General features: G+C 44.6%; 1 protein-coding gene across 2 annotated transcripts in view; it reads right to left on the bottom strand.

The window, feature by feature from the left end:
* GALNT7 (polypeptide N-acetylgalactosaminyltransferase 7) overlaps nucleotides 1-11,565 on the bottom strand; it is a 149,404-nt gene extending 137,839 nt beyond the window's left edge. The window contains exon 1 of one of the 2 annotated variants that reach the window (XM_054484103.2): nucleotides 11,232-11,565. In XM_054484103.2, coding sequence (XP_054340078.1) covers nucleotides 11,232-11,357 — 126 coding nt within the window. In that variant the 5' untranslated portion in view covers nucleotides 11,358-11,565. The remainder of the gene's footprint in view (nucleotides 1-11,231) is intronic. The other variant, XM_054484106.2, reaches the window with a different exon arrangement.
* Nucleotides 11,566-13,394: the final 1,829 nt, after the last annotated feature.

Below are 13,394 nucleotides of genomic sequence, written 5' to 3'. Positions count from 1 at the left end.
ACATTTTCCACTTCTAAATATTACTCAGATATCTTTTATATATCCTGGCAAAATGACACTTGCATGACTCACTTAAGTATACTGATAGTTTTAATTTATACTAGGGTTGTAAGGGAACTATTTTTGCAATAATAAATGTTAATAAAAAGTATATAAAATATTTACTTCAAATCTACAGAATAAAAAATTTGAAGTACAGCAGTAACTACTGACAAGAACTTCTAGAGAACTTCACGCATCATGACTTAAGGACTTCTTTTTTGCAATGTACAACTGTACCTTACTGTTCTTTTTTTTGTTTTGTTTTCTATTTAGGCTTTCTAAGGAATATATTTCTTAAAAACCAAATTCTCACAGACACATAAAGATACTACATTGATGTTGTCATGATATCACTTCTCTACAAGTGTTAATTCTTAAAATTCTGTGAAACGGTTCAAAGGGGTCTCTTCATACTACATTAGGAATTGAAACTATTGTTTCACTTTAATAACTAGAATCAATGGGTTGGTTGTAAATCAAGGGTTCCACTTGTAGAAGGAGTTAGGCATTTGCACAGTTGTAAAAGCTACTTGCAAACCTTGCTCACATTAAAGAATATCTTATCAGGTTTGGTTTGTTTGTTTTATAAGCGACAAGGTCTTGCTATATTGCCCAGGCTTCTAGCCTCAAGCAATCCTCCAGGCTCAGGCTCCCAAAATGCTAGGATTATAAGCATGAGCCACCACACCTTGCTGATGTTTCTATTAAAAGGAAAACCAAAAGTTAAAGGAGAATTATTAATACAAACAGTTCAATAAATAAAAAATGCTGACATACCCAACTTCTGATAAGAGTGAATTCCCTCCAAAAAAGTTTTGGCAATTTCTCAGTTACTGCCTGTTTAAGATATACTTACATAATAAATAATACTATTTCTTTTTATAAGATACCAGCGAATACACAGTTTTCATAGGAAGCATAGCTTTACCAGTGAATACAGTTTTCATAGTAAACAGCTACGCATAAAAAATAATTTCATAAAGGTAACTACAAATGCCAAAATTACACTGAAGCCAGATAATCATTGAGCATGTTAAGTTTACTACCGAAGACAGTAGCATACCTCTTGAGGCTCAGATGTATTCCTAAACCCAGGGAATTGGTAAAAATTAAAATTAAAAAATGACTAGGTCATCTACTCTATTCTCATACAGAATGGTTTCCGATAGTATGTGACTTAATTTTAACTTATCCAGTTTAAAATATTCTTGGTAATAACAGATTCCTATTGTTTAGAAGCCTATTCGCAGACTAGTTGGTATTGATATAATACTGTAGTTAATTGTACCTTCTAGATTTGGGAAACCAGGCTGCTCTGCACCAATTCTATAAACCTAATTAGATGATGTAAAGTTAAATTTTTCCTCAAGTTTCAGTGTACCAGTTCTTGTATTCAGTGAAGTGAATCAGGTCTCCCTGTTGGCATGTTTAAATGCTCCTTGAGAGTGACGCTTGAAAATGCTTCGAAGGCTGGGGAGCCCAGAAGGGAATTTATAATGGTGCAGAAATGAGAACATTTCTCATTTTGAAATATTCAGGATTCTTAGCAAATGAAGCAACTGAAAGTTAGCTCTTCCCTCTCCAAAACGACATAGGCCCTAGGTGACTGCAGTTCATGTTGTCTCAGTGTTGCTTTCAGGATCACAAGGCTGAACTATAATTTAATGATAAACCTCATTTTTAAAAACTAAGAGTACTGAAATGCTGAACATACATTTTCTCTACGCTGAGAATAGCATAGTTTTGCTATTCTGTTTAATACCCTTCAGTCAAATTAATGTACTAAAAACTAAAAATTGCCTAATGTTCTCAGAATAAAATTTATTTTCCAACTTTAAATATTAAATTGGTTTTCTAGTCACAGCTTTTCAAATCACTGGATTTCAGACATGAGTAAAAAAATGACTAATATGTGTTGCAATATCTATCTTATATAGTATTATATATGATCACAACTAAAATATATATACATAGGTGTCTGCGCGCACACGCGTGCGCACACACACACACACAGAGTTGTGGGTAGGGAGAGGTGGAAAGGCACATAAAGTTATGGTAGCCCAGATATAACCAAAAATGGGTTAAGTTCCTCTTTGATAGTTACAGTTCTCTAATAAACCTTTTTCTCTATTTGTATTTTTCCCATAGTGAAGATGACTCTTCATGACCTGAACTTCTTTATCATCTGAACCAGTTTTCCTGGGCCACAATATTTACTGAGATGCTAATGATGATGCTGCTGTAGTCCCTCTCTAGACCGAAGTACTACTGGTTAGCTTAGCAGGCAGGTGATGCTTCCACAGCCACTTGTTTCAGCTTTCATTCTAATCAGTTCTCAAATATTGTAACATTTGAATTTGTTGATGGCCCTGCCCTTAAAGAAATTATTTTTGCTCAAGGTTAGGCAATATTGTCTAAGTCATTTTACTCCAGTCTATGCCTTCTTTCTTCTCTCCCCACCAACCTCCTAGAGCCTAAAAGAAGGCATTTTCCATGTTTCTTTCTTAATATACACATTTTTCTCCTCCATCCACACAGGCTCCTTTAACTTACCAATCTGCTCCCTGGGCTTCAGACACCACCCTCTGGCCAATGAAATGCATCCACTTCCGATTCCATTCTGAGCTCCATCTACCTGGTTAAGACACCTTCACTTGACTGACCTGTGGCCTATAAAATATTATATGCCAAACCAAACCAAATTTTTCATTTTCATTTTGCAGCCCCTAAATCTATATAACCTCTAGACTGGCACTCCTCAAAGCATGATCCCTGGATCAGCAGCACCAGCATCCCCAGGAACTAGTTAGAAATGCAAATTATCTGCTATACCCTAAATCTACTCAATCAGAAATTCTGGGGATGGGGCCAAGTAATCCGTTTTCTCACACCCTCTAGGTGATTCCGAAGCCTAAAGAAGTTTGAGAGCCAGTGCTTTGGACAGCTGTATTCCTTCTAAAGGCATCAACATCCTTTCCTTTACCATCAAGAATGATTCCTCCTCCCACTGGGCAATTCTATTACACTTCCGTAATCTCTTCCTCTGTATTCAGTTTCTAGGTCCTTCTCCTTAGTTTAAGCTTTGTGATGTCTCGGACATAATTTTCTCCTCACTGAAATCTAGCTTGCACTGTTTCCAGATTATTCCTTATAGCCCAGCTCTGACCATTCAAAGTCTTTCATGGCGCAGATTCTATTTATCTTTCTAGGGTCCTCTCTTCCATTCCACCCCCTCCAACCCAATTTTCAGCCATGTAGTCCCCAGGATTGGTCACAGTCATTTATGCTGTTGCACACAGTCTCCTCTGTCCTCATCTCTCCAGCATGTCTTTTTATAAGACAAGCTCTCTGACAGCATCCAGCTCCATACACTAGATGCTCCTTTCTCTGTGATCCCACAGGACTCAGTGGACTTAACACAGTTTTTGTCTTACCCACCACAATTGTTTACTTGTGCATCTGGCCCACAAACTGTGGCCAAAAAGGGTTATTACTCATTTTATTTATCTAGGAACATACATTTTAAGCAAGACATCCATATAATTTACCATCCAACCCAGGACACTTCTGAGAGTGAAAGGATAATAATGGCTAACGGGCAGCAAATGTAAACTAAAACAAATAATCACCCTAATAACAGACCACGGGAGCCACACACCCCCATCATCTGAGTCCTGACTACATCTTTAAGCTCATCCCATACTGTACTCCCTCCAAACTCAACAAACTCCAGCCACACTGGTTTCAAACACACCAGCCTCATTCCAACCTCAGGAATTTTGCACTTCTGTTCCCTCTGCCTGGAATGCTCTTTCCCCCAGATTTGCATGATAGTCTTACACTTACTCCTGAAGTCTCTGCTCTGGCCATCACCTTCCCTGACATTCCCTGAGTGGTCCCTTCCACCCCATTCTCTTTTTTTTTTGTTTTTAATTTTTTTTTTTTTTTTTGAGATGCAGTCTCGCTCTGTTGCCCAGGCTGGAGTGCAGTGGTGCAAGCTCCACTTACTGCAACCTCTGCCTCCTGGCTTCAAGCAATTCTCCTGCCTCAGCCTCCTGAGTAGCTGGGATTACAGGGGCGTGCTACCGTGCCTGGCTAGTTTTTGTATTTTTAGTAGAGACGGGGTTTCACCATGTTGGCCAGGCTGGTCTCAACCTCCGGACCTCAAGTGATTCGCCTGCCTAGGCCTCCCAAAGCGCTGGGATTACAAGTGTGAACCACCGCACCTGCCTCCCATTCTTTTTCATATTACCATGTACAGATGCTCCTCAGCTTACCAGGGGTTACAGCCTGCAACAAACCCACCGTAAACTTGAAGAATCATAAGACATCTTAAGTCCAGATGTGCTCAGACTTATGACAGGGTTACACACCAATAAACCCATTGAAAAGTCAAAAATCGTAAGCTGAATCATGGTAAGTCAGGGACCATCTATATTGTCTTCAGTGTTTATCTGAAATTACCCAGCTAGCGTCTACATATCCACCTTTCAATGTAGTCCATGTGTACTTGTCTGTGTTGTTAAAAACTGTAGTGCAAGATCAGAGAGCACAGCTCTGAAGTTAGAACACCTAAGATTGAATCCTGGCTCTACAATTAATTAAGTGAACAAACTTGGACAAAGAGTTCACCTCTCTATACCACGACAGTCTCATCTATAAAGTCGGGATTCCATCGGACTTGCAATAGAGGGTGGTTGTTACAAATAAACAACCAAATACCTGTAGAATATTTATTAGGCCCAAAGAAAGGATTCAATATATGTAAACTATTATTGTTGCTGTTATTACTGAAATCCTTAATTTAGTTACTTTTCAGATTGTACATTCATTCTTCAGGAATGAGAATCGAAATTCAAAATATGAACAAAGACAATTATCTAGTTAGGAGCTAAATAATCACAGTCATTTTCCTTCATTCAATAGCTACTCAAGTCTTGCTGACCAACTTTTTTAATAACTCAAGTTAGAATTTCCACATATTCTGTTTACAGATGGCTCAAGCTCAGAATTTTGCTTTTCATTCATGAATTATTTTCTCTCTTCCTCTTTCTCCAATTTACTTTTGTCTAACACACTTTATACAGAAACCCAAATCGTATCTTACACGTTATCTCCCATCCCATGCAACCAGCCTAAGTCACAAAATAGACTGCTGTTCAACAGTTTTCATTCTCTCTTTACTAATAATTGTGCATTCCCCAAAGGCCATTTTAAGCCTTCTCCACCTACTGGTTTGACTACTGATGAAACATATCCTTATGACAGTTCTTATATTATTTCTTTACATTGCTACTGGATTAAGGAATAGCTCTCCCCACCCCCAACTAGACTGTGAGAGCAGGAACTCCCACTTCAGGTGTTATCAGTATTCTTCATGAGGTCTTAGGGAGGGGAGGATGGGGACGGAGGAGGGGCAAGCAGGTGGTAACAGGGCTGATGCCTGACCTCACATAGACCACTGGATGGAAAACATTTCCACAGAAGTTTTAAATACAGCAATTCTTAGGAATTCACCAAACATTCCCGAAATGTTCAGACCTATGTGGGAGACATAAATGGATCTACCTTAGTTTCTTTGAAAAACATTTAATATGTGTCTTCCATAAAATTAGCACCAGGGAAGATGGAGGAAATACTCAACAAACAGGAAACATGAACCCTGCCTTCAAAGGGCACATGGTCAGTGGTTGGAAGCCTTGTATGGTTTAGAGGACACTTTAGGAAACATGAAAGCTTCTGATTATCAACCTAGAAAAAAATGTAGATGTATGCAAAAGTTCTGCATTAATTTCAGGAAGTCTATAAACCCCAAACTTCTCAGACTTGGTCATGTGAGATTTTTAATCATTATTATGTGTGGCGGGAGAAGGGGGATGGGACACTGAAAACAGCAAAGGAAACAAAAACCAATCCTAAGGTGTATAGCCTGGGAAACTGAGAGAAGAGTGACCACTTAAGACACTACACTTTCACTAAGTGATAGCTCCATCCCTAATAGCATAAACAGAGCTTCCATTTGAAGTACAATCTCATGTTCAAGGGCAGAATTTTTCAGCTTACAACTGATCATCACTGAGATAAAATGGCTTTGGTAAGGTGGAACTTGACTGCCAGGGTAATCAATTCAGCTGCTAATCCTCATTTAAGCTATATTCCTTTCAAACCTGTTAGCTTGCCTATCACATAAAACCTCTTGGCCTAGTAGTTCCTGAATTAGTCCTATTACGTACACCCTGAACCTAAGTGGCATTAATGACTTTACTAAAGTTGTATTTGCATATCCAGAGACTCATTAGTTTACAAACAGCTTCTCACCAGTACTGAATGTTTTAATGCAGGGGTCCCCAACCCCGGGTCATGGACAGGTACCAGTCCATGGCCTGTTAGGAACCAGGCCGCACAGCAGGTGAGTAGTGGGCTGGCAAGTGAGCATTACCGCCTGAGATCCGCCTCCTGTCAGATCAGTGGTGGTATTAGGTTCTCACAGGAGCATAAACCCTATTGTGAACTGCATGCAGGGGATCCGGGTTGTGCACTCCTTATGAGAATCTAATGCCTAATGATCTGAGGTGGAACAGTTTCATCCCCAAACCATCCCCCACCCAACCCAACTCCCCCAGTCTGTGGAATAATTGTCTTTGACAAAACCAGTCCCTGGTGCTAAAAAGGTGGGGGACTGCTGTTTTAATGGATCTGTCAACATTTCCTTTAAAAACCTTTATTTTCAGAGGCTTATGAGTCAACTGTAGACAGTCACTCAGGGCTAAAACCTGGGATAAATGGTGTTAGTCTGAGACACAATTTATTTACTTAAAGGAACTTTCTGTGCTTTGCAAGTCCAAACAGATAATCTTAATAAATGCTGACCTTAAAATATCCAGAGGACAAACACTAAAAAAAAAAACTTCCCATAATCATAAAATACAATACAAGAAGGTATACATTTTGCTTTGAGAACTTTCCATAATGGAACAAATAATCTATCATCCTAGGCCTCCTGACACCTTCACTACCATATCCAGTAGCTAAATCTTGATGCCTTTGCATCTTAACGAGCTCTTGAATCAATTTATTTTTTTCTATCTCTACCACCACCCTGCCAATCTAAGCAAGGATTATGTCCCACCTGAATAATGACGACCCCCACCAGGACTTCTGCTACCTGTTCTATAGACAAATACATACTTTCTGTAGGCAGCCAGAGTGATCTTTTCAAAACACAAATCCACTCTTCTCTACTTAAATCTTTCAATGGCTTCTCACTGCACTTAAGATCTCCTCCTTAGCATGGACTACGAGACCCATGCTTTCCTGTGTGGCATCATTCTACTTGTCACTCTCCACGTTCCAACAGTATTTATCTCCTAGTTTCTCACTATTTCACTCATGCTACCTCCTGCCTCAGGACCTTTGCCCAAATGCTCCTTCCCAAGAATGTTGCCACCCACTTTCAGATTAACTACTTGTCTTGAAATGTTCAGATTTCGCCTCAAAAGTCAGAGTAGGCAGCTAGGCAGACATGAGCAGGGCAGGAAAGGCCCCCCACCATCAGGAATGTCAGGCGGCCATCAGGTGATGGTCAGGCAGTTGTTAAACTGTCTCTCTAAAATAATAATTGGTTGTGCCAACACCATGGAAAGGCAGTCTCCCATTAGATGGAAAACACCTAAAGCTGGTTATCAGCAGGTTCCCACTAAGATCTCAGGAGTTGGGCAAGTGGGCTCCAGCATGTGCACTAATAGGCAAAATGGCAGCTTTTAACTAGTATATGCCCTTCCTCTAGGAAGGCTCAAATTGTAAGGGAAAAATGCCTCAAGTGAGCATGAGTAAAACTTCAGTAAACACACTGCATGCAGCCCCTCCCCACTGCTGGCAGGCCACTGCGCATGCAGACAGCCCACCCCAAGGGAAGAATCACGGGAGAAGAAACGCAAACCCTGGAATCATGTCAATGTATAAAACCCCAAGTCCAGGGTCAGACGAGGTACTTGGATTTCTCAAGTAGCCCACATGGCCCTCTTCAAAGTGTACTTCCTTCCGTTCCTGCTCTAAAGCTTTTTAATACTCTCATTCCTGCTCAAAAATTTGCCTCGGTCTCTCACTCTGCCTTATGCCCCTCCAATAAATTCTTTCCCACAGGAGGTAAGAATCGAGTTGCTTCAGACCTGTATGGATTTGCTACTGCTAACAGTCATTTCTTCAAGTAAGGCTTTTATGACCAAATTCCTCCATTTTCTTGCCCCCTATGGTTTTCACTATGAAAGCAGTAGCACAATTTTTATTTATATATTTATCGAGGTTTGATTGCTGTGTGGTTTTTACGAGATCCATGAGATTAAGGACAAGGAGTACTTCCTTAACAACTAGTACCATGCCTGGTACATAATTGGCACTCAAAAATGTTCAAATAAATCAATATTTAAAATCACACAACAGAATATGATTGGAAATGTAAGGTCATTTTTCACATCATTCACTTCAGAGAAAGGGCAAGAGGCCCAGAGATGGGAAGGAAATAAGAAACATGTTTCTTTTGTCTTGACTCCACAGGTGGACAGACCTAAAACAAGGAAATAGTGCAGATGAGGAAGGACCATCCCAAGTTGTCAAGGCTGTAACAGAATTTAGTGTCTGAAATATTCATAGTTCAAGACAAAAAGTGGCACAGGGTGAATGGAGCCACAGGTACAAGCTTGCTGGAGTAGAGGCAGAACCCATACCTGGTAAACTGTATCGTTTAGGCTATTTAAAGGGATCCAAAAAAGTCCATGTGTAGATCAGCATTAAAGAGAAGCAGAGATCTCACAATGGGTGGAATATATGCAATAATCATCGAAGTAAAAGAACCACAAGGGGGAGGAGAAACTCAGGAGTCAGAATCCTCCCTACAGGATTTGTCCTTCTAGCACTGTACCTTAAAAACTCCTAGGTTAGTCTTTATTAAAGGAAGACAATAATCCCTTATTTATGCTCTTATTATTTATAAGCTACACTTTAAATTGCTTGTATTACTATTTACCTGGGAAGCCAATAAAACGGTCTTTCTTGCTCTTCTGATACCTAAGCATTCTTCTTAATGTTAATTATGTTAAGTCTTTAAAATCTAACTTTTGTTTTTGACAAATGACAGAAATTACACTGGATCCACTGAGAAACTTTATCAAGTACACTGAAACAAACAAAAAATCAAGATATCATCACCTTCTTTACCATCACCATATAGTATTGAAATGGGCATTATGGCCCATCCTTTATTTGCACTAATAAAATGTTCCACGAGTTGGCAAGTGATGCTGATGTTCCGCCACCTCTTTAAAAGATCATCAGAAGGGCGGGACATTCTGAACCTAGCTAGTTTTGTCAGTTTTTCGTCAGTTTCTCTAACAGAAAATACGGGGTTAAACATTTCTAGCTACATGTAAAAAGCCATTTGATGACTTAAAACAAATATCCTCAATTGCAATATTCAGTTATCCTTTGTCAATAAGTCATATTCAGAGCAAAATTATTAAAAAATCACCATCACTCCATGAGCTGAGAAGCTTAAAACCGCAAATGTACTGAAAAGGAAAACTGATACTTTTTATTACCATCAATTTAGATGACTTAGATGGGAATCTATCCCAGATATTACAAAGGGATTCCACTGCTGTAGAGACTTCAAATACTCAAACTTCCAGATTACATCTAATCTCATGATATAGGCAAAGAGCTGATAATGGGATCTCCTCCTACGATTCTTACTCTTGAAAGGACGCCACAAGCCTTTTTGCCCAACTTCCTGATGCTAACTTTCCAGAAGGAAAGTTAAATAAACATGACTTAGAAGGGATGCTGATCACATTTGCAAAAAGCACTTTACAACAGAGACAGCGACTCGACTCCTCCTGCAGCCCCGCCGCCTAGGCGGTCGTGAGCCCCTCATACCCTCTCCTACCCCCACTGGCAGCCGGCCCAGTTGGCTGTCCCAGCGGGGAGGAGGAAGCAGGGGGTGCAACGGTTCATCCCGGGAGAAGCAGGTCAGGGTCGGGGGCGAGGACGGTGCGCGCCGCCCGCTGCAGGGTCAGGGAACCCGCAGTGGCCGCGGTCCCTTCCCCGCGCGGCGCGGCTCCGGGTAACTAATGTTCCGAGGCGCCTGACTAAACCCTCCAAATCCAAGGAATGTCAGCGCTAACACTCGCGCCCTGGGCGGCAGACAAATGCTTCCCAGCGGAGCCGCCGCGAGCTCCACGCCGCCGCTCCCCTCGGCGTCGGCCTGAGCGAGCCGGCAGCCGGCGCGGGGCGGCCGGGCGCCGACACAAGTTAGTTTTCCGGCCCAAGCAGCCCTGCCGCAGCCAAGGAAGAGGAACTGCTCCTCTTCCCCCGGACAGCGCCCGAGCCCTGCCAGAGCATGGGCTTCCCCAGGCGCTGAGGGCTGGGGGCGGCGGGCGGGGCGGGGCGGGGACGCCCCTCCGCCATCTCCGGCCAACCGCCCCTCCCTCGCCCAGGGACGCGAGGGGGACCGGCGGTCCGGGCGAGGCCTCAGCCGCGCATCGCACCCCGACTCCCCGCCGCCAGAGTTGAGGGGGAGGCGCGCTCTCCGTAAGAGCCGGAGGCGGGGCGCCATCGCCCTCCCACTCCCCGGCGGGCGGGCCGGGGGAGCGTGGGGCTGCGAACACCCCCAGACGGGCGGCTGCGGGAGGGGAGGCTGGACCAAGGGGCCTGGTCCACCGGACCAGCGGTGGCGGCATCGGTATCTCGCCTCCTTCAGGCCTGCACGCGCCACAGGCCGCAGCCTGGACCAACCCCGCGTCCCCGGGCCGTGAGCGCTGCGGTCCCGGCCCCCCAGAGTGGGACGCCGGGCGGCCGCAGCCCCCCGGACCCGGCTCTCCGCCCGCTCCGCCCGCAGTCCCGGCGTGGAGAGCGGCCGCCCGAGCCGCTGCCGCGGCAGCGCGGGTGTCGGCGGCGGAGCCCGGGGCGGGGAAGAGCGGAGGAAGGGGCGGCGAGGGGGCGGGCCGGCGGCGGCCAGGGAGGTCGGGGTGCGCGGGGCTCGGCACCCCCTCGGCCCGCGCTGCGCCAGCACCACCTGCGGAGCTGCGGTGCCCACGCCGTGCCGCGACCCCGCCGCCCCCTGCTCCCTCCACACGCGGGCAAACAAAACAAGTTGCCGGTCGCTGCCGCCGGAGGGGGCCGGGCGGGTCACTCACCCTCATCCTGCTCAGCGGGCTTGGGTCGTCCGGCCGCGGGGTCAGGGAAGACCAGAGGACCACTAGCCCCAGGAAGCTTCCCACCACCAGCAAACTGCGTAAGATGAACCCAATCTTCAGCCTCATCTTCCTCTGGCGGCGAGAGACTCACAGCCCGGCGCAGCCGCCGCCACCGCTCTCCCCTCCCTCCTTCCCCCTCCTCCGGCTCTCCTCCTCCTCTTTCCCCCACCCCTACCGCTACGGCTACCGCCCTCTCAGCTGCCTGCCCTTTCCAGCTCCAGATCCGGAACTCCCCTCGGCTACACCTTTCCCCGGGCTCTTCCTCCGCCCCTCCCCGCGGCCCCCTCCCCTCCGGCGGCCACCGCAGAGCTCCGACTGACCCGTGTGCCTCGCTCTGCCAGGCTGCCTTCCTCTCTACCTGCCCCCTTCCAGATCCGCAGTCCCCTGCTCTCCACGCGAGCCCCCTTCACAGTCTCCTGCTACCTTGCAACTAACTTGCACTTTCCCCGAGTCTGGTCCTTAGCCTTTGCCCTGCAGCTCAGCTCCTTAAAGCTTTCAGATCCCCAAACTTTTATTGTAATTATGGACCATAACTCCGTCCTTAACGCCTGTGCCCTCCGGGATCCTCTGGCCCGCCGCCCCCTCCGTTGGACCTGGAGTCGCTCTTGTCTGCACCTTTAGACCCACTTCCCTGAGCCCCCTGCCGAGAGGCTTTCAGGAAGCCAACCAGGAAGTGGGACTACCGCTGCTGCTGCAGCAGCTCCACGTGGCTGATTTATAGCTGAAGGGTTTTTTTTTTTTCCTTCTTATTGATTGTTCTTGCTTTTTCACACGGCTCCTTAAGGTGGTGAATTTGTAACCGAAAGGCCCAGGTGAGATGTGCAAATATCACTGGGTTGGAGGAGCTCACTTGGAAAGCCAGTATTTCTCCTGAGCTAATGAAAAGAAAGGCTGTCGTCTTACGCCAAAAGCAATACCAACCTTGTTCACGGGCTGGTAAGTTTCAAATCCAAGGACCACGGATTTCAACTCCACCCTCATTGCGTCCCTCAGATCTGATTTTTGCCACTTGATTTGTGCTTTTCAAACGCCTTTTCTGCCTGTGTTACCTAAATTACACAGTAAAGGATGTTGGCAAGTGTTTAGCCTAATGCCCCACCCTGAGGAAATAGTTTTTCTGCCCATATCTCCCAATAAAGATGTCTATGCCTTTATGCCTTTATAGCAGAATGTATGTAATTACATTATCAGTGTACTATAACCTAAACTGCTAATTTAAATTTAAATCGAACAAAACGTTTTAAGATTTTATCCTAAGTTTTTTGGATTTTTTTTTCTTTTTTTTTTGAGACGGAGTCTCTCGTTCTGTCGCCCAGGCTGGAGTAGAGTACAGTGGTGCGAGCTGGGCTCACCGCAACCTCCACCTCCCGGGTTCAAGCAATTCTCCTGCCTCAGCCTCCCCAGTAGCTGGGACTACAAGTGCACACCGCCACGCCCGGCTAATTTTTTTTTTTTGTATTTTAGTAGAGACGAGGTTTCACGGTGTTGCCCAGGCTGGTCTCGAACTCCTGAGCTTAGGCAATCCGCCTGCCTCGTACTCCCAAAGTGCTAGGATTACAGGTGTGAGCCACCACGCCTAGGCTATCCTAAGTTTTAAGATGGTGACAGCTGATTCTTTTTTCTCATACTGTCTCATATCTGCAAGTTTTTTGCTTTAAAACAAAGCCCAGTTATGTAAAGTTTTACAGTGAAACAATTTCAATCATCAAGATAGATAAAGAATTGTACCAAACTACCTTCATGTGCTTTTTGGCTTGGCTTACAATAGCTAGTATATCGGGGAGTTCTGTAGATGCCATGATTTCAGAATTTCCACAAAATATCTGAAGTGATATCCTCATGAACAGCGTGGTTCTGGAAATGTAGAATGGATTGTAGTTAGGTGTAGTATTGGTTGGCTGAATGACTGTACATCATATTGTATAAAAGTCCACTATATAGAGTACCTGGAAGAGGGACTGTCAAGTGTTAAACACAAATCACTGCTTGACTTAGCATTTATATCAGCCCCTTAGGTTAAAACTAGTTGTTTTAAGTAGAAGATGAGAGAGATTTTGCCTAAGACCATTTTTTTTTGGTGACAGAGATCTCCAGTGTGTAATT

The sequence above is a fragment of the Pongo pygmaeus genome, chromosome 3, assembly GCF_028885625.2.
Source record: "Pongo pygmaeus isolate AG05252 chromosome 3, NHGRI_mPonPyg2-v2.0_pri, whole genome shotgun sequence".
Taxonomy (NCBI): domain Eukaryota; kingdom Metazoa; phylum Chordata; class Mammalia; order Primates; family Hominidae; genus Pongo; species Pongo pygmaeus.
Note: the sequence above shows the minus strand (reverse complement) of the source record. Positions and strands in the feature narration are given on the sequence as shown.